The sequence below is a fragment of the Meriones unguiculatus genome, chromosome 1, assembly GCF_030254825.1.
Source record: "Meriones unguiculatus strain TT.TT164.6M chromosome 1, Bangor_MerUng_6.1, whole genome shotgun sequence".
Lineage (NCBI taxonomy): Eukaryota > Metazoa > Chordata > Mammalia > Rodentia > Muridae > Meriones > Meriones unguiculatus.
This window is the reverse complement of record NC_083349.1, coordinates 4,830,667-4,850,191: the sequence shown is the minus strand read 5'-3', so window position 1 is coordinate 4,850,191 and position 19,525 is coordinate 4,830,667. Positions and strand designations below refer to the sequence as shown.

The window sequence follows — 19,525 nt, the reverse complement described above, 5'->3', positions numbered from 1 at the left end:
TTTCACAGGATGTGCTGAGTTACACATAGGCAGGAAGTACTCAGGATGTATGCTTGCTCCTGAACGGATGAAGGTGGGAAGTAGGTGGCATTGTAGGTTTTCCTTTATAAGCCCCTGGCTAACATAATTAGGAGCTATACTCTGGGAATTCTGGGTTTGGACCTGGCCAGTGTCCGTGACCTGCCCAGTATTTAATAAAGCTTGCTTCAAATTTGGCTCAAATATTGTAGTTGGGGCCTTATTCTCGCCCAGTGGGATTTACATGTCTTCCTTCCCTTCCTTTGCTCCCTGTCTCTCTTCTCACTCTATTTTTTTGTGGTTCTGAGGAAGGAGTCTAGGCTCTTGTGACCCTTAGGCAAGCCCTCCACTGGTGGATTCCAGGGAGCACGCGGCCGATACTTTCATTCTTTAGTTATTTTTAATATTTGTTTAATTTTATGTGCGTGAGTGTTCCCTTGCGTGTATGTATGTACATTGTGTGTCTGCTGCCCTTGGAGGCCAGAAAAGGGAACTGGAACCCCCGGATCTAGAGTTAAGAGAAGGCTGTGAGCTGCCTTGGTGCTGAGAAATGACCCCAGTTCTATCACGCCCAAAACAAACCCCATTTCCCCAAATTCTGGTAGTTAGACACAAGCCAGAATCCCTCAAGAAGGTGTAAAGCCAGTTCCCCTCTACAGTTGTTACACATCTCAGTGTCTGTGCTGGCACCCTGACTCTCCTCGGCTCCTCCCCCTCCCCCAACTTCCTCTGGCTCAGGAGCTCCCCTCCCCATAGCTGCTTTCTCCTCATAACCCAGCTATTTCCGACACGGGCTTTCTCGATCCTCACCCTTGATTATAGACACGAGTTTTTATACTGCATTTTATTTTGTTGTGGTTTCCTATACCTCTTCCTCTATTCTCCACCCCAATCCCTTCCAACACCCCAACACCAGGTAAGAAGAGAAAGAAAGTTAATAGGGAAAGGGGCTACTTCCTGCTGGTTAGGGTTGTCGGTTCCTTGTTGAAAGTCCGATCTTCCTTTCAGGAGATCTCCAGCTTCTTCTCATCACACTGCATCAAGAGCAGCCAGGAGCAGTGGGGGGGGGGGGGCGGGGGGACGAGAGGGGGAGCAGCAGCAGCATTCTTCTTTCTCTGAACCCCTTTCTCTCTCTGGGCTCTGGCATTATTCCCTCCCCCGAGTCCTCAGAATTAAACTATCTTTAGCTGGCAAAGGGCCCCTCTCAGAGCCCACACGAAGCCGGCTTCTATGGATAATCTGAATAAGGCCCATGTCCCATATCTGTAATTAATACAAAAGCCTGTTTACATAACTGAGTTTTTAAAGACGCCAAAACTTCCGCTGCACTTGATCTTCGTATTTGCCTTCATCGTCTCTGTTATCATCCCCCACAACACCCCTGCTCTGCTCCTGCTTCTCTCCTGGCCAGGCCCTGTCTGCTGACAACATTTAGTGTATTTTTCTCTCTCTGCTCTGGACTCTTCCAAGATGCTTCTGCCTGTTTTCTATCATATCTACAATAAAAACTTTCTGCTTAGCTGGGCCAGGTGGCGCATGCCTGTAATGCCAGCACTCGAAATGGCAGATCTCTGTGAGTGTGAGGCCAGCCTGGTCTACATAGTGAGCCTAGGACATCCAGGGCTACACAGAGAAACCCTGTATCAAAGAACCAAAAAAGAAACAAAACAAAACTTTCTGCTTAACCATACCTTGGAGTGGTCATGTTGTCAGTCTACACTGGAAGAACAGTATATACTCTTAACTGCTGAGTCATCTTTCCAGGCACTTTTTTAATCCTTTAAATTTGATTTTTCTTGTTTTCTGAAACAGGGTCTCACTATGTAGCCCCGGCTGTCTTGGAACTTGATGTGTACACCAGGCTGGCCTTGAACTCCTAGGAATCTACCTAGTTCTACTTCCAAAATGCTGGGATTAGAGGCAAGCATCAGACACTTAGCTCTTCTCAACGGTAGCTTTTAATTTTGAGACTAGATCTGAGTTGCCCCTGCTAGCCTTGAACTCACTCTTTAGCCGAGGCTAACCTGGAACTTGCCATCTTCCGGCCTTAGCCTTTCAAGTAGCTGGGATGACAGGACTGTGCCCCTAAACGTGATTCCCTCCTTTTCTTATTCCTCCCTTTTCTCTCATCCTCCTTCCTCTTTGTCACCCTTTTTGCTTTTTCTTTTTTTTTTTGTCTTTTTCTCTCTTTTCTCACACAAAGGCCTTGAACTCATGATTCTACTCTCTCAGCCTTTCAATTCGTGGCATTACAAGCATTTGCCTCCACATTTAATTTTTATTTAACTTTTTATTCTTTGTGAATTTCACATCATGCGCCCCAATCCCACTAATCTCCCTGCCCCTTCCTACCTGTCCTCCACCCTTGCAACCTCTCCCTACCACACACACAATCTCATTGCAGAAGCTATAATGTGTCACAGTTATGTGCTTCAGTATACCCTGTGGCCCACACTTGAGAATTTACATGCCAATGTTCATTGCACTGAGTCATTGGTCTGGTTTGAGGCCTCGGGCTTCTGCTGCACCATCAGTGCTGGGTCCTCCCTGGAATTCCTCTAGGATGCCCTGTTGTTGCCCTGTGTCATGGAGATTCTGAAGCTTTGGATCTGCAGGGCTGGTCCTTTCCCGTGCTCCTGCAGTTCATAGATGGGGTAGCTATTGGGGTGGGCCAACCCAAAGCCCTGGATCTGGGCCTGGGTGGTAGCTGAGCTGGTTGGCCCACCAGCTCTTTTACATCCATGCCACCAGGCCAAGCTTTCCAGGACTGCCCTGGGCAGCTCACCCAACGCTGCAGCCAACAAGGAGCAGAGGCAGCTCTCTTGCGCTCCTGCCCTCGGGGCCCAGCTTTCCATTTGCCCTCACCAGCACGGCCAGCTCTATCTTGTTGCCCAGGCCAGGTGCAGGGCCTGCTCTCTGCAGTGCTGCAGCCAGGGAGGGGCAGGGACAGCTCTCCCATTCTTGTGACCTCAGGGCCGGCTCTGCCATCTGCCACAGGTGGCGAGGGGCTGAGTGGCTAAGGGGGTGGGGGTCCAATTTTCTTTTGAGACAGGTTCTCATTTAGCACAGGCTGACATCCAGCTTAGCCAGAGATGACCTTGACCTCCTGATCCTCTCGCCTTTGCCTCCCAGTTGTTGGGATTACAGGGGTGTACTTCTGTGACAGGCAGCTCTCCTGTGCATGTGCATACAGAGGCCATAGGTCTGTGTCAGGGTCTCCCTCTATCACTCTCCACCTTGGTTGTTGAGTCAGGGTCCCTCACTCAGCCTGGAGCTCACTGATTGGCTAGACTGTATGGCAAACAAGCCCCCTGGGATAGCTCTGTCTTCTGCAGTGCTGGAATTGCCATATATAGTTCTGCAGCTCAGGCCAGCTTTTATGTGAGCGTGGGAAATGGAACCCAAGCCCTCACACTTAGGCTGCAAGTGCTTTCCCCACTAAGCCACCTCCCTGGCCCTGCTGGATGCCTTTTCAGTCCGCAGATACTCTAGACCTGTGGTTCTCAGCCTTCCTAACGTTGAGACCCTTTAATGCAGTTCCTTGTGTTGTGGTGACCCCCAACCATAAAATTATTTCATTGCTACTTGTTTCAGAAGAAAAAGGCGGCTGTGGCGATGGCTCAGCAGGCAAAGGCACTTGCCGCCAAGCCTGCTGGCCTGTTTGATTCCTGAGGCTCTCCTGACAGAAGGAGAACTGACTCCAGCAAGGTGTCCTTTGACCTTCGAGTTCATGCTGGGGTTTGTGGACACACACATAGGTTAATCAATCAATTAAAGTGTATAAAGAGGAAGAAGCGCCTAGTCTCTAACAGAGAAAGAACAGAAAGGGTGGGCATCCTGAGAGTCCAGCTGAGACACCCACACAGGACAGCATGTCTCTATTGTACCTGAGTGTCCCTTCCCAGCCCCCTCTCAAATCTTTCCTGTCCCTCACTCTTGCCCAAGGGGAAAAAAAAATGTGGTTAATGAGTCTCAGAAAAGTGAACTGAAAGTCTTAAAAGTAAAAGCCATAGAGGTGGCAGGAAGGGGGTGGGGGTTGGGTCTGCCCTCGCCTCTCTTCCACAGGTGCAAGCCAAGCAGCCAGTGAACCTCAGCACACACACTCAGCACACATCTTAAACAGACTGTTCCTGGCCCCTGTGCCTCCTGCTACTGAGGGACTTCACACACACACACACACACACACACACACACACACACACACACGTCACTTCTGTGTTCCAGTAGGTGGTGGGGCGTGAACAGGGTGGAGTCTCAAGGGGAAGAAAGGGGCCGCAGGACATCTTGGCCAAGTCTTAGCCCCTGGAGATGCCGCCACCAGTGGTGCTGCTCTGCCTGCTGCTGCTGGGGAATTTGGAGCCTGCAGGAGCACTGATCCGGTACAGACCCCCAACCTGGCAGATTCCTATCACTAATCTTTAAGACTGGGGCTGGTCTTGGTGCCCCCAGGAACCCAATTTTCCTTCAGGGTCCTCAGATTTTACTTTTTATAATGAGTGTGTGTGTGTGTGTGTGTGTGTGTGAGAGAGAGAGAGAGAGAGAGAGAGAGAGAGAGAGAGAGAGGTGGGGGAAAGGGAGGGAAGGAAGGGGAAAGAGAGGGGGAGAGGGAGAGAGGGAGGGAGGCAGAGGAGAAAGAGAGAGACTATGCAGGGAGGTCAGAGGACAGCAAATATGTTCTGTAAATGTGAAACCAGCTCAGGTTCATGTTGAAAGTTGGCAGCAAGCTTCCTTACCCTCTGCACCATCTTAAAGGCCTGGGTCCCCGACTCTCAAACTGGGGTCTCCATCCTGAGAAAATCAGCATAATACCTCCTGTCAGGACCTCTAAGACCAATTTATTAGCACAAGGGGATTTATTTGCACCACAGGGACAGAGGGCAAGGAATAAGAGACAAAGACAGGAGTCAGAAGATAAGAGAGCAGGGGAAGGGAACAAGGGAGAAGCAGGAGGGGTATTTGTCCTGGAGTGGAAAAAAGGACTTCTTTTGGATAGAGTGGAGACAGAGGAAAATGGTGGTTTATAAAAGAACAAGGGAAAACCCCGTGTTAGGGTGAGGTGTTTAATTGGTTGTGCTAATTAAGTGAACCAATGGGAGCTTTTGATTGCTGGACTTCAATACTTTGCTATCTGGACCTTGGTTGTCAGCCTCAGGAGGAGAAAGTGGCCAAATAAGGGAATAGACCTCGGTGTTTAGATTTAGGAATGTATTCTAATGGTTTTTAGTGAGGTATGGAGAATGGGGGTGAAGGGCAAGGCCTGCCAGAGCCGTGCTCAAACCGACCAGCGTCCTTTCACCTCCTAAAACCCCACTTTTTTTATGATAGGGTCTCACTACATAGCCCTGGCTGCATTGGAACTCACTGTGTAAAACAGGGTAGCCTTGAGCTCATAGAGATCCTCCTGCCTCTGTCAAGGGCTGAGATCAAAGGCATGCACCACCACAAGTCCAAGATACTTGTTTGGCTGGGTGCCATGGAGTGGTAGTCCCAGCATTCAGGAGGCTGAGGCAGAAAGGCTGAGTTCTAGGGTGTGGAGACAGTCTCCACAAACCAGGAGCGGGGGGGGGGGGGGGGGAAGGGTGTGTGTGGCTCAGTCCTACAGCCCTTGTCCAGGAGAAACCAGGGCCTCCGAGTTCAGTCCCCAGCACCACAAGATAAAGATAAATGTATCCTTATCCAATCAGGATACATTTTATGAGGAGGTTCCTTGGTGATCTGGCTTTGAGGCTCAAGACCCCTGTGCCTTTCTTGGAGATCCATTCTCCATGGTCTAGAAACTCTCAGCCTCTGAGCATGTCTGTTTCAGGGAGCCTCCCTCTGAGTGCCCCAACACCTTGTCTCTGATTCTTCTCTCAGTTTCTTCCCTCATTTCCCTTTACCATCTCACAACTCTTGGTAGGGGTGCCCTTCCAGAAAGCATTTCCTTCTTTACACTCTGGACACTCTAGGGCCTCTTCAGGCTGAGTCATGGGGTTGGGGTGAGGGGTGGGGGTTGAGCAATGGCCAGAAGGCTACCAGGCGCGGCTCTATCAACCTGTTTTGTTTTTTAATGTATTTATTGTGTTGTGGGGTACAGCTGCACACACAGCACACATGTGAAAGTCAGGGGACACCTTACAGGAATTAGTTCTCTCCTTCTACCTTATGGATCCTAGGACTGAACTTAGGTCATCAGACTTGGCAGCCATCTCTTCCGTACTGATTCTCGTTCTTTCTTCCTTTCTTCCTTTCTTTCTTCCTTTCTTTCTTTTTCTTTCTCTTTCTTTCTTTCTTTCTTTCTCTCTTTCTTTCTTTCTTTCTTTCTGAGGACTCATGTAGTCCAGACTAGGTATAAACTGCACCTATAGCCACAGATGAGCTTCTGATCCCTGCCTCAACCATCATAGGGGTGTGCCACCATGCCTGACTTATGTGGTGCTGGGGGTGGAAGCTAGAGTGTCCTGTATGCTAGGTGAGCTCTACCAACTGAGCCATACCTCCAGCCCCTTTTAACCTGAATTTTGAACCCAAAATACCACACACTTCCAAGGCCATGCCAAGAGCAGTGGATGTAGCATACTCTCTCAGGGCCAAGAGCAGTTCTAAAACTCAGGTCATTATGGACACACTCCTTGCCAACACACTCCATCCCAGGTGTGAAACAGAGAACCAAGAGACCTACATTTGAGCCAGCCTTTTGGTCAAGTCTTGGTCAACACTCAGCTCAAGGACCAAGTTCTTCAAATAGCTTTTGCAATGAAATCTTCAGGAAGCCCCACCCATTCATTCCCACTGTGGTTTTCTATGCTTTCCTGCCATGTAAATGAAAATTTTTAAACTGGAAAAAAAATGTATGAGTGTTTTGCCTTGTCTCAGGGTTTCTATTGATGTGACAAAACATGATCAATAGCAGCTTGGGGAAAAAAGGGTTTATTTCAGCATGCAGTTCTCCGGTCACACTTTAACGGAGTGATGCAGAGGCCCTGCAAGTTCTGCTTACTAGACTTGCTCAGCTGTTTCCTTCCTTCCTTCCTTCCTTCCTTCCTTCCTTCCTTCCTTCCTTCCTTCCTTCCTTCCTGTCTTTCTTTTCTTTTCTTTTCTTTTCTTTTCTTTTCTTTTCTTTTCTTAAGAGGCAGGGTTTCTCTGTGCAGCTGTGGCTGTCCTGGACTTGCTCTCTAGATCAGGCTGTCCCGAGTGCTGGGGTTAAAGGCGAGTGCCACCAGCAGCTTTTTTGTACATCCCGAGACCACATGACCAGGGATGGCACTTTGCACAGGAGCTGGACTCTCCCACATTAACCATTAGTCAAGAAAATGCACCACAGGCTTGTCACAGGGCAATCTAGTGGGGTATTTTCTCAGCTGAGGCTCTTTCTTCCAAACTAGGTCAAGTATAACTAGCCAGCACAACTCAGTCCTTGACAATTTGTCACTAAAACAAAGTGTTAAACCATAATTTTTCCTTTTTTGTTCACCCCAAGATCTCATATTAATATCACAAAATAAAACAGTCTGACATTTAAAAGTCCCATAGTCTTTAAAAACTCAATCTCTTTAAAAGTTCAGTCTTTTTATCTATTCAAAGTCTTTCAAAGTTCAAGTCTCTCTAAAATAATCAGTCTCTAAAATGCTCACAGTCTCTCTAAAATTCCAAAGTCTCTTTAGAAGTTCAAAGTCGGGGACTGGAGAGATAGCTTAGTGGTAAAGAGCACTGACAGCTCTTCCAGAGGATCAGAGTTCAATTCCCAGCACCCACATGGCAGCTCACAATTGTTTGTAACTCCTGTTCCAGGGGACCTGACACTCTCACTCAGATATGCAGGCAAAACCGTCCCAGACATGTGGGACACACATGGAGGCTCAGAGGCTTCGCCACAGCACACACAGCTCACCTCCTAGGCTCCAGCAGATGCTGTTAGCATCTTCAAAATGCAGGGTCTCTGCAGCTGGGGTGCATTTTCACCGATGACTTCACAGTGCCAAGCCTCAGCTGCTTTCCACAACTCCTTCATACCTTCAAAACCAGCACCACCTTGGAAACTCTTACAGATCGCCAAGTTTGGTTGCCAGCACAGGTACAGCCAGCCTTAGCTCCCTTCTGACCACAGCTTCTGTGTGTTGAACCTGAGGAAACATTTCCCAGAGAATGTCACCTCAAAGATTCTAGGTCCTTCTCCTCTTCCTCCTCTTCTTCAACAGGGTCTCACTGTGTAGCCCTGGCTGGCCCGGAATTCTGTGTAGACCAACCTGGCATTGAACTCACAGACATGTCTGCCTGACGCTCAATCTCTGCTATGATTAAAGGTGGCCTTTAGAGTTGTTAAGGCATTCTTTTTTTAAGATTTATTTATTTATGTATACAGTGTTCTATCTGCATGTATGCCTGCAGGCCAGAAGAGGGCAACAGGTCCCATTATAGATGGTTATGAGCCACCATGGGGTTGTTGGGAATTAACTCATGACCTCTAGAAGAGCAGGCAGTGCACTTAACCTCTGAGCCATCTCTCCAGCCCTGTTTGTAAGTTCTTAATCAGACTTGTGCAAATATTTTCTCCCAGTGTGTAGCTAATGTTCATTCTCTTCACAATGTCTGTCATTCAACTGAAGCAGAAGCCTTGGACGATCACTGCTTGCTCCCCTTGGTTTGCTCAACTGGGGTGGCATTGCCAACAGTGAGCTGGGACCTCCCACATCAAAAAATGCACCATAGGCCAGGTGTGGTGGCACACACCTTTAATCCCAGCCCTCGGGAGGCCAGAGGCAGGCGGATATCTGTGAGTTGGAGGCCAGCCTGGTCTACAAAATGAGTTCCAGGACAGCGAGGGCTTTTACACAGAGAAACCCTGCATGTACGTACGTGCACTGCGCACACGCCTGGTGATCACAGAAGCTAGAAGAGGTCATTGGATCTCCTGAATTTAGGTTTAGGTTGTTGTGAGGCACCATGTGGGTTCTTGGAATCAAATCTGGAACCAAATTTTCTGGAAGGGCAATAATGTTCTTGCCAGCTGAGCCATCTCTCCAGCCTTTTTTTTTTTTTTTTTAAATAGTTTTATTCTGTAGGCCAGGGTGGTTTGGAACTCATGGAAATCCTCTTCTATCAGGGATTATGTGTGGATTAGAGGCTTACAACACTGTAGTTATGAGTAACTGAGGACAGGCAACACCTTTACAGATATTTGGCTACCACTAACCAGACACCACTCAGGCAGAGGCAGGAGGATTGGAAGCCAGCCAAGACTATATAGCAAGACCTGGTCTCCCTCCCCGTGCCACCCCTACAGAGAGAGAACGGTCAGGCCAGCACTGCTAACTTAGTGGATCAGTGCTCCGTGCTAAGGTTCTGAGAAACATGGGTGGAGGGGGCCACTTCCCCTGCTGTGTGGCGGAGCTCTGTCTGGTCTGTGTGTCTTTCACAGAAGAGCGGCTGACCACTTCAACCAGCCACTTCTCCAATCAGACCAATCGCACCAAGCAGATCTTCCTGCCAACTGCTGAAGGAGAAATGCCAGCTATTGAGTTAAAAGATGTATCCAGAGATTTCTTCACTCCTTTTCTTCCTTTATTGCCTCCTTTAATTCCCATGACTTTCTTTCTTTCTTTTTTAATCTCCTTTTTTCCTCCCTGTGGGTTATTGAAGAGTGAACCCATAGTCTTGTGTATGTTAGGAAAATACTTTACCACTAAGCCATGGCTCCAGCCCCACACTGGGGGATTCTAGGCAGGTTCTCTAACTCCAAGTCATTTCTCAGGACCTCTTTTTACATATATATATATATTTTTTACATACATATATATATTTAAAAAAAAAAGCAAATTCAGCCAAGTGGTAGTGGTGTACATCTTTAATCCCAGTACTATGAAGGCAGAGGCAGGCAAATCTCTGTGAATTCAAGGCCAGCCTGGTCTACTTAATGAGGTCCAGGACAGCCAGGACAATATAGTGAGACCTAGTCTCAAAACAAACAAACAAATAAATAAGGCCACCCACAGACCAACTTTATCTCTTTTGCATGTGAATATGTTACAGGGGAGTTTATAATTTTTTGTTTTGTTTTTAAAGATTTATTTATTATGCATACAATGTTCTATCTGCAATAGGGCACCAGATATCATTATAGATGCTTGTGAGCCACCATGTGGTTGCTGGGAATTGAACTCAGGACCTCTGGAAGAGCAGTCATTGTTCTTAACCTCTGAGCCATCTCTCCAGCCCATAATTTTATTTTTTATTACACTTATTTATTTATTGTGCACATGGAGGTCTGATGACAACTTGCAAAAATCAGTTCTTTCCTTCCACAATGTAGGTCTGAGGAATTAAACTCAGGTCTTCAGGTTTGGCAGCAAGCGTCTTTACCCACTGAGCCATTTTCCAGCTGGAAGTGTGATTTTGTAGTCTCCCTCATCAGTGTGGCCTTTTGCTGTCATTCTTAGGGAAGTCTCCCTCTTCTCAGTTAGGTCTTATGTTTACTTCTCTTGTTCTTATAATTTTCACATCAACTCTTTGACACATTTGTGATTTATAAAAGGTGAGGGTGGGTTCTGCTATTTAACTTCCCCTCTCCCAAGCATGGGGAACAAAGTTCCACCACCAAGCATGAAGCTTCCGAGAATTCCTGTTGCGACAGCAAGTCTTAAATCCACCTTCCCCTCGACAAGGCTCATGTAAAGACTTGTCAGCGTAGGGCTAGAGAGATGGCTCAGTCGTTAAGAGCACCGATTTCATGCCCAGCAGGCACATGGCAGCGCGCAACTGTCTGAACCTTCAGTTTTAAGGGATCTGACACCCTATTCTGGCCTCTGCAGGCTCCAGACATGTAAAAAGTGCAAGATATACACACAGACAGAACACCCACACACATAAAATAATTTTTTTTAATCTCAAAACTATTGTTAAAGCAATGTCAAATCAGGGTTTCTTTTTTGCTTTGGGACAACACTGGGGATTGAATCTATGGCTATATATAAGCCAAGCTTATATATAATTTAAATATTTATATGTTATAAACATATAATATTTCTTGTATATAATTTAAATATTTTATATAATATATATAAATATATAATATATAATGGTTATATAAGGTGGTTGTGAACCACCCAATATGAGTGATGGAAACAGAACTCAGGTTCTCTGCTAGATCCCCAAGCATTTGGGTTTTTGTTCTGTTTTGTTTTCATTTAATTTAATCACTTTACTGCCTGATTCCAGCCCCCTCCTTCCTCTCCTCACAGCCTCACCTTCATGCCCCTTCCCCTATTCCTTCCCCCGCCCCCGTCTCAGAGAAGGAGCCCCCGTGAGTACCAACCCACCCTGGCACCTCAAGTCATCAGGAGCCCAGCTAGGGGGAAGAGATCCAGTGGCAGGCAACAGAGTCAGAGACAGCCTCTTCTCCCATTGTTAGGGGACCCACATGATGACCACGCTGCACATCTGCTACATACGTGTAGGGGCCTAGGTCTAGCCCATGCGTGCTCTTTGACTGGTGATTCAGTCTCTGTGAGCCTCCCCTAAGGGTTCTGGGTTTTTTGTTTGTTTGTTTGTTTGTTTGTATTTTGTTTTGCTTTTTGTTTTTTGAGACAGGGTTTCTCTGTGTAGCCTTGACTGTCCTGGACTCACTCTGCAGACCAGGCTGGCCTTGAACTCACAAAGACCCACCTGCCTCTGCCTTCCTGAGTGCTGGAATTAAAGGTGTGTGTCACCATCACCAGGCTCCCCAAGTGTTCTTAAACCACTGAGCCATCTCTCCAGCTTCCCTTCCCATTAACTTTTTTTCTTCAGTCTTTGGAACCTGCCGGGAATGCCAGTTCCTGGGGAACAGCTTACCTTAAGGCACTCGGATGTCGGCAGGTCTTTGAGTCTGTACACTGGGGATAGCTTTTTTTGTAGTGCGGTGAAGCTGCTCTTGGAAGCACTTCCTGGTCACTGTGGAGCTGTAGTCAGTGACTGCTACTGCAGGACTTCAGGGACCTTCAGCATCTGTGCAGGGAGGGCATCTATTACATGAAGGTCTCCTGGACCTATGGTTTTTTTCATTGCCAAACTACCTCTCTCTCTAGAGTTCCTCTTCGCCGAGTCCATCCTGGACACAGGTTCTTAAGCCCACTGAATGGATGGGGACAGCCTCCTAGCATCTCCGCCTCTGGTGACGAGCGCTCCTTTGTGCCTCTGTCCAAGTTCATGAACGTGAGTCCCAGCCACCATGTTCCCACCCTTGCAGCAGAATATTCAACTCCTCATTTGCTCTGTGTTTTCTTGTGCCACCAGGTCCAGTACTTTGGAGACATTGGTTTGGGAACACCTCCTCAAAACTTCACTGTTGTCTTTGACACGGGTTCTTCCAATTTCTGGGTCCCATCCTCGAGATGTCATTTCTTCAGTTTGGCCTGCTGTGAGCTTTCCTGGGGAACAGGCCAAAAGGGGTGACGGGAGAAGAGGGGCTTGGCCTCAGTATCCCCTCGGCTGTTTCCCATCTCCTGAGTGATGCCTGTCTCCCGAACTGAATTAGGGTTTCACCATCGTTTCAACCCCAAGGCCTCCAGCTCCTTTCGGCCCAACGGGACCAAGTTTGCCATTCGCTATGGGACCGGACGGCTGAATGGAATCTTGAGCCAGGATGATCTGACTGTGGGTGACTTCAGCCAAACAAGACTTTCAGTTTAGAACCCAGGATGTACCACCACCTAGTTCAGAGAAGGGTTTGAGGAGGCAGGCCCTGATGGGAGTGGGGGAGGGGATTATTGAGAAGAGGTGGGGTTCTCCTAGAGATGGGGTGAGTGAGGTCAGAGTGGAGGAAATCTCCTGGACAAGGGGTGGAGCTTCTTAGAAAAAGGCGGGGTCTCCTGGGGAAGGAGCTAGGGTTACTAGGGAAGAGATGGGGTCTCCTTAACAAGAGGATGGGGCTTCTTGTGAAAGGGCGGGGCCTCTTGTGAAGGGATGGGACATCTGAAAAAGGCAAGAGGCTGCCTTTGCAAATAGGCATGGCCTCCCCAGAAGTGGAGCTTCCTGGCTGGAGGGGTGGACTCCCTTGAGCAAACGTGTATGGCTTCTAGGGAAGGGGTGGGGATGGATCTAGATTCTTTCCCCGAAGTTTCCAAGCAGGATCTCAGCCATGGGAGGGTAATGTCTTTCCTAGAGGTAACTGGTCCCACCTCAACTCTCTCCTAGATCGGGGGAATCCATGGCGCCTCTGTGATGTTTGGAGAGGCTCTGTGGGAGCCCAGCCTGGTCTTTGCGTTTGCCCATTTTGATGGGATTCTGGGCCTCGGTTTCCCGACTCTAGCTGTGGGAGGAGTTCAGCCTCCCCTGGACACACTGGTGGAGCAGGGACTGCTGGAGAAACTCGTCTTCTCCTTCTACCTCAACAGGTACTGTGTGCGAGTTGTCTCTGTGCCTGAGAGTGCAGCTATTGAGAAAATGCCCTCCCCCAGGGCATCCACCTCCTCCTTAGCTCCCAATACCTAAGCACCCTTCCACCACAGTTCCCTCTGGGGGACCAATGGCTTCATTCGGCATCCTTGCAGAGCATAGGTGAGGTGTTCCTCTTCCTAAAAGGCTGTGCCCGAAAAGCCTCTACCCAGCAGGGATGAGGGAGTCCCTGTAACTCCATAGATGTAACCGCCCCTAGTCTTCCCTAGCCTACACACTCCCCCAGGCCATGAGCAAGTGAGGCAGAGCTGCCTGGGAGGGAGCAGCTGGATGCTCAGATGGCCCTCCTCACACTATGAAGGGGTGCAGTCAGTCAGCAAGCCCAGCTGGCATGAGCTTTTGCAACAGGGCACGACTAAACTTTCACGATGGTGGCTGCTTGGCTTGGCACACGGTCTCAACTCCAGCCCCAAGAAATTTCCTTCAGGAAATCCCATCATCAACACAGGAAGTCCGTTGGTCCTTGAAGGAAGTCAGCCTCCCAACACAAGGGCTTCCACCGGCATTCAGCAAAGTGCTTACCCAATACGGAAACACAAGAAACCCCACAACCTAAGTGAGGCATACCAACAACACTCACCATGGGCTCACAAGGCCCCAGGCTTTGAAATCAAACAGAAAATTCCATGCACATTGGACAAGTGCTCCACTTTGGGACCCTTGCCTCACCCCAAAGACAGCCCACCCTCCGCTGCAGAGTCCCGCCCGAGCGAGGATCTTTCTCACCAGCCTTTAGGAGGTACAACTTTATATTCAAAAAGCCCCCAGCACCAAGCATGATGGTGCATGCTGTCATCCCAGCACTTGGGAGGTGGAAGCAAGAGGATCAGAAGTTCAAGGGCATCCTTGTCTTGCTTCCATTCTCCCTATCTGGGACCTGCCCACACTACCCCACTGTCTTGGCTAGGATTACCATTGCTATGATAAAACCCCAGGTGGTCGTGCACGTCTTTAATCCCAGCACTTGGGAGGCAGACACACACAGATCTCTTAAAGTCCGAGACCAGCCTAAAACAGACCAAAACAACTCCCTACTTCCTCCCCAACCCCCCCCAAAAAAACCACCAAGACCAAAAGCAAGTTAGGGAGGAAAGGGCTTAATTGGCTCACGCTTCTGAATCACTGGTCATCACTGAAGGAAGTTGGGACAGGGACTCAAACAGGGCAGCATCTCAGTTGGGGTTTCTATTGGTGTGAAGAGACACCGTGAATTTATTTGGGGCTGGCTCACAATTTTAGAGGTTTAGTCCAACATTGTCATGGTGGGAAGCATGGCAGCATGCAGACAGACATGGTGCTGGAGAAGGAGCTGAAAGTTCTACATCTTGTTTGGAAGGCAGAGCAAATGACAGGCTTGGCTTGAGCTTCTGAGCCTCAAAGCCCACCCCCCTAGTGACACAGCTCAACAAGGCCATGCCTCCTAAAAGTACCACTTACTATGAACCTATGGGGCCCTTTTATTTCAAACCACCACAGGCACAAACCTGGAGGCAGGAATTGACACAAAGGCCATGGAGGGGTGCTGCTTACTGGCTTGTTCCCTATGGCTTGCTTGGCCTGCAGAACCCCGGAACCCCTGCCCAGAGGAGACCCCACCCACAATAGGCTTCACCCTCCCACATCAATCACTAATAAAGAAAATGCCCTACAGGCCTGCTGATAACCTGATCTTATCAAGGTACTTTGTCAGCTGAGGTTTCCTACTCTCCAGTCACTCTAAGCTGGTGTCAAGCTGACATAAAACTAGCCAGCCCACCCACCTAGAAGCCAGCTGGCAGACTGTCCCACCTCGGCTCACCTCTGGCACCAACAGATAAAACACCAGCCTCTCATTGCACTTTGCCTCTGCAGGGACTCTGAAGGGTCTGACGGGGGAGAGCTGGTCCTGGGGGGCTCAGACCCAGCTCACTACATACCCCCCCTCACCTTCATACCAGTCACCATCCCTGCCTACTGGCAAGTCCACATGGAGAGGTGAGGAGCCTGGCCTTGTGGTGCTTGAGCTGAGGGTGTGGACACCCAGGCCCTACCTCCGATGACAGCTCCTGCCCTGTCCTTCCCTCACAGTGTGAAGGTTGGCACAGGGTTGAGTCTCTGTGCCCAGGGCTGTGGTGCCATCCTGGACACAGGCACATCCCTCATCACAGGACCTAGTGAGGAGATCCGGGCCTTGAATAAGGCCATTGGGGGATATCCCCTCCTGACTGGGCAGGTGAGGACCACTCCTGGTTCTGGCCAATATTCTGCAGAGGGGTGGAGGGCTTGGTGGTAGACTTTGAGTGGGAAGCTGCTGCCTACACAACAAAAACAGGTAACTAGGAGGTAAGAAAAAGGGCAGGTGGGACTGGAGGGCTGAGTGATGAGGTAGAAGGCAGTAGGAGGAAGCAGCGCGCTTTCCAGGTGGATTGGGGAGAGAAATGCAGACTTAATGGAAGCCTACCGAACAAGCCTTTGTACAGGGGATATACCTGAATACCTGACTGCCTAACATAAGCTGTGCTCGAGGGCACTGGCGAGCAAGAGTCACCTGCCTACCTTCACTCTTCCTCTTCTTTCGCAGTACCTCATTCAGTGTTCCAAAATCCCAGAGCTTCCCCCTGTCTCCTTCCGCCTTGGCGGAGCCTGGTTTAACCTCACAGGCCAGGACTACGTCCTCAAGGTAAGGCAGCTGCCATATTGACATCAGAGCAACAAAACTGAGCTTGAGAGGGTGGAGCCGGGGCTCTGAATTCACCAAGCTGGGAATCCAACACAGGAACTTTGCCTTTAGACAGGGTCTCACTGTGTAGCTTTGGCAGACCTAGAATTATTACCATAGACCGGGCTGACCTCATACGCAGAGATCCTCCTGCCTCTGCTTCTGAAGCGCTGGGATTAAAGGCCTGTGCCAGTACACCCAGCCTGAACGTTGCCTTTCCTTTTCTACTTTTCAAAAAAGATTATTTATTTTGTGTGCACAACGCACTTGTGTACAAGTCGAAAGACAAATCAGAGGAACTGACTTTCTCTTACTGTGTGCAGTCTGACGACGGAACTCGATCGACAGACTTAGCAGCAAGCACCTTTACCAGCGGAGCGCCTTCCTTCCTTTCTTCTTCTCTTCCTTCTCTCCTCCTTCCTTCCTCTCTCTCTCTCTCTTTTTCTTTCATGAGGTTTAAGTATGTAGCCCAGGCTGGCCTTGAACTCTCCTACTCCCCTCCCAACACCCCTTCCCCCCGCCCCGCGCGCCACCCTCCTGCCTGAATCTCTGGAGGGCTGGCATCACTGGCTGGTAGCACCATGCCCAGCTGCAAACACTGCTTGTCCTCTTCTGGGTACAGAGGGAACGATCAAACCCGGAACCCCGTGACACACGATGTCCCTCGTGTTGCCACCTTGCAGATTTTTCCGAGCGATGTTGGCCTCTGCCTGTTGGGCTTCCAGGCCTTGGACATCCCGAAGCCTAAAGGACCCTTCTGGATCCTCGGGGACGTCTTTTTGGGGTCCTACGTGGCCGTCTTCGACCGAGGGGACAAAAACAACGGCCCCCGCGTGGGTCTGGCGCGTGCTCAGCCTCGTGCAACCAGACCGGCAGGAGGAGCTACGCAGGCGCAGTTCCTCTGAGGACGCCCCGATTAGGGTACATTCCCACAGAGCCAATGTTTTTTTCCAATTAAAAAAAAAAAAAATCCACTTTCCATTTAAGGAACTCGCTTGGGTAACTTTCGGGTAGGGGAAATGAGTGTCTGGAGTTGAGGAAGAGAGGGGAGGGAAGGGAAGCATCCTATTCTGCCATGCGCGCGCCCGTGAGAGCGGTCCGGGAACAACCCCCGCGAAGCTTCTGGCCCGCACAACGCGGAGCATCACGGACTTTGTAGTCCTCTCCCCGCGGGCGTCGCGATGACAGCAACAGGTGGCAGCCAGCGGTGGTGAAAACGTTAAGGGTTCTCCAGTCCTGGTTCTATGGAGAGAGCTCACCGTCCTGCGGACCTTGTGCATCCTACCCTCCCTCTGGGGATTCCAGGACCCCCGGGCCTGCCGTAGAGGCGGAGCCCGAAGACCTGGGTCGTGGGGAGCAGGGCTGACCCTCCTCCGTTGTCACAGGCCGCTCAGAGGTTCTGGGACTCGGTCAGCCCTCCTCCACCGCCAGATTCCTCCTGTCCCCTCCTCACCGAAACTTGGGGTGAGTTCGGGGGAGGGGGCGGAGGCTCAAGCTCTCGGGGCGGGAAGACAGTCTGCAGCTCAGCTTGTGAGACAGGGGACGGGACGGGAGACACAAAGCTTGCTGCGGAAGGATCACCCAGACTCTGAGCTTTGAAAGGGGAGGGGCAAGATACTTGCGTGTGGAGTCGTTTTGCTTGCTTGTTTGTTTTTGTTTTTCGAGACAGAGTTTTCTCCGTGTGACCCTGGCTGTCCTAGAACTCGCTCTATGGACTAGTCTGGCCTCCAATTCAGAGAGATCCAGCTGCCTCTGCCTCCGGAGGATTGGGATTAAAGACATGCGCCACCACAGCCTGGCTGTGTGTGTCTCTATGTGTATTGGGGTCTTTTGCCGTGACTCTTCACAGTCTCTGCTTTACTAAGACTCTTTCCTGGATTTTGCATTGACCAGTTGGGTGTAGGGGTCGGAGCAGAAAGGAATCTTAGCAGTCCAAGAGAGGAAGGCTGGTCCTAGTGACCTGGCCTTGGAAGGGACAGCGGGAGGGATGGCAGAGATGACAGAAAGTGTCTGGGGAAAGAATGACTATGGATGCAGTGGACCAGGACTGAGAAAAAGTCTCCAGAAATGAGCAACTCAGCCTTGATTCTGGGTGTCCTGTGACAGGAGCCCCACCCAGTCTCTGGCTGAAGGAAGGTAGTTCTCTAGTGAAAACCCCCCTCTGGTGAGGCCCTGGGAGGGACAACCACACCCAAGTTTCCAGGGCTCCATGAGTGTCCCGCTGTTGGCTGCTCTTTATCCCCACCTCTAAGCCCTGTTAGAGTCTTCTCTCTGTTTCCTCTCGCCAGCCTCCACCTTACCCTTCTAATCTTTGGGGGTAAACAAAACAAGACACTGATTTATTTGGGAAACTGGATCCAGTGCCTGTCTGCTGTCCAAATCAGGCCGTCAGGGTGGTTGTGAGGTGTAAGGAGGACTGGCATTAGGTCCAGCCGCTGCTGCATACCCAAACCCTGCACCAGCACGAAACCCTATTCACAACAGACCTGGGACCCACCCAACCCCTCACAGCAAGTCACAGCTTCTCTTTGTGATATGCCAGAATTATGAGTACACAGTGAGTGAGTGAGTGCCTCTATTTTCTGCCCTGGTGGGTCCCTCAGAGTCGTGAAGGCTCCAGAAGAGGGGGCCCCAGGGTCTCTGGAGGGTGAGGACTCACTCCTGGGTGGCAGGACAGGCTGGCCCCACTTCTGCAACGCTACAATGACACAGACTTAACCACTGCCAGGATGGGGTTACACTAGGGTAGGGAACCCAGAAACAGAGAGGAACCAAGAACCAGGAGAGGGAGACAGAGACCCACAGAGAGACAGAGTCCAAGACAAGACCAAGACCAAGAGAACCAGGGACACAGAGGAAACAAGACCCTGGCGAAGTGGGGCGCAGAGACCCTGTGAGAGAAACAAAGGCCCAGGGAGCGGTGGGGAAGAAACAGGTGGGGATAGAGACTCAGTGAGAGACAAAGACGGGGCAGGGGTGCCAAAATCCCAGAGAGAGATATGCATAGACCCAGAGGAAGAGATAAGTGACCTAGAGAGAGAGACTGAGACCCAGTGGAGGAAGATGACAAAGACCCAAAGAGAAAGCTGAAACTCATACCGAGAGACAGACCGAAATGGAAGAACGGAGACTTAGAAAAGAAGAACCAGATATCCAGAGTGGTGGGGACAGGTGGGAGGACAACGGAGAAAAGGTGACACACATAAGCGGGTACGGGGCTGGAGATGGAAATACGAACCCGCGTGGCGCCTGCAGAGGGAGGCGACGCGCCAGCGACCGCCGCAGCCGCAGCCGCAGCCCGTGACCCGCCCTCTTCGCTCCTGCAAGCGCCTGCTCTGGCTGCAGCCCCAGCCGCAGCCACTGCGCTTGCGCACTGCCGTCCCCACGCCTAGGCCCGCC

General features: G+C 50.2%; 1 protein-coding gene and 1 long non-coding RNA gene across 2 annotated transcripts; one reads left to right on the top strand and one right to left on the bottom strand.

The window, feature by feature from the left end:
• The first annotated feature begins 4,115 nt into the window (after positions 1–4,115).
• Napsa (napsin A aspartic peptidase) lies at positions 4,116–17,112 on the top strand. Its single transcript, XM_021634021.2, has 9 exons — positions 4,116–4,397; positions 12,060–12,186; positions 12,268–12,391; positions 12,509–12,627; positions 13,168–13,367; positions 15,280–15,402; positions 15,496–15,640; positions 15,989–16,087; positions 16,810–17,112. Exons 1-9 carry the CDS (start codon positions 4,327–4,329, stop codon positions 17,029–17,031), a joined length of 1,230 nt encoding a protein of 409 aa, XP_021489696.1. The 5' UTR covers positions 4,116–4,326; the 3' UTR covers positions 17,032–17,112.
• On the bottom strand, positions 7,079–12,065 carry LOC132653041 (uncharacterized). Its single transcript, XR_009590684.1, has 2 exons — positions 11,827–12,065; positions 7,079–8,120 (listed from the first exon to the last, which is right to left on the bottom strand). It is a non-coding gene; the product is annotated as an uncharacterized LOC132653041 (long non-coding RNA).
• Positions 17,113–19,525: the final 2,413 nt, after the last annotated feature.

Coding starts and splice junctions, on each gene's coding strand:
- Napsa (XM_021634021.2), top strand. CDS start 4,327: ATGCCGCCACCAGTGGTGCTGCTCTGCCTGCTGCTGCTGGGGAATTTG. Junction 12,187..12,267: donor CTCTGTCCAAGTTCATGAAC/GTGAGTCCCAGC, acceptor TTGTGCCACCAG/GTCCAGTACTTTGGAGACAT. Junction 12,392..12,508: donor TTTCTTCAGTTTGGCCTGCT/GTGAGCTTTCCT, acceptor GAACTGAATTAG/GGTTTCACCATCGTTTCAAC.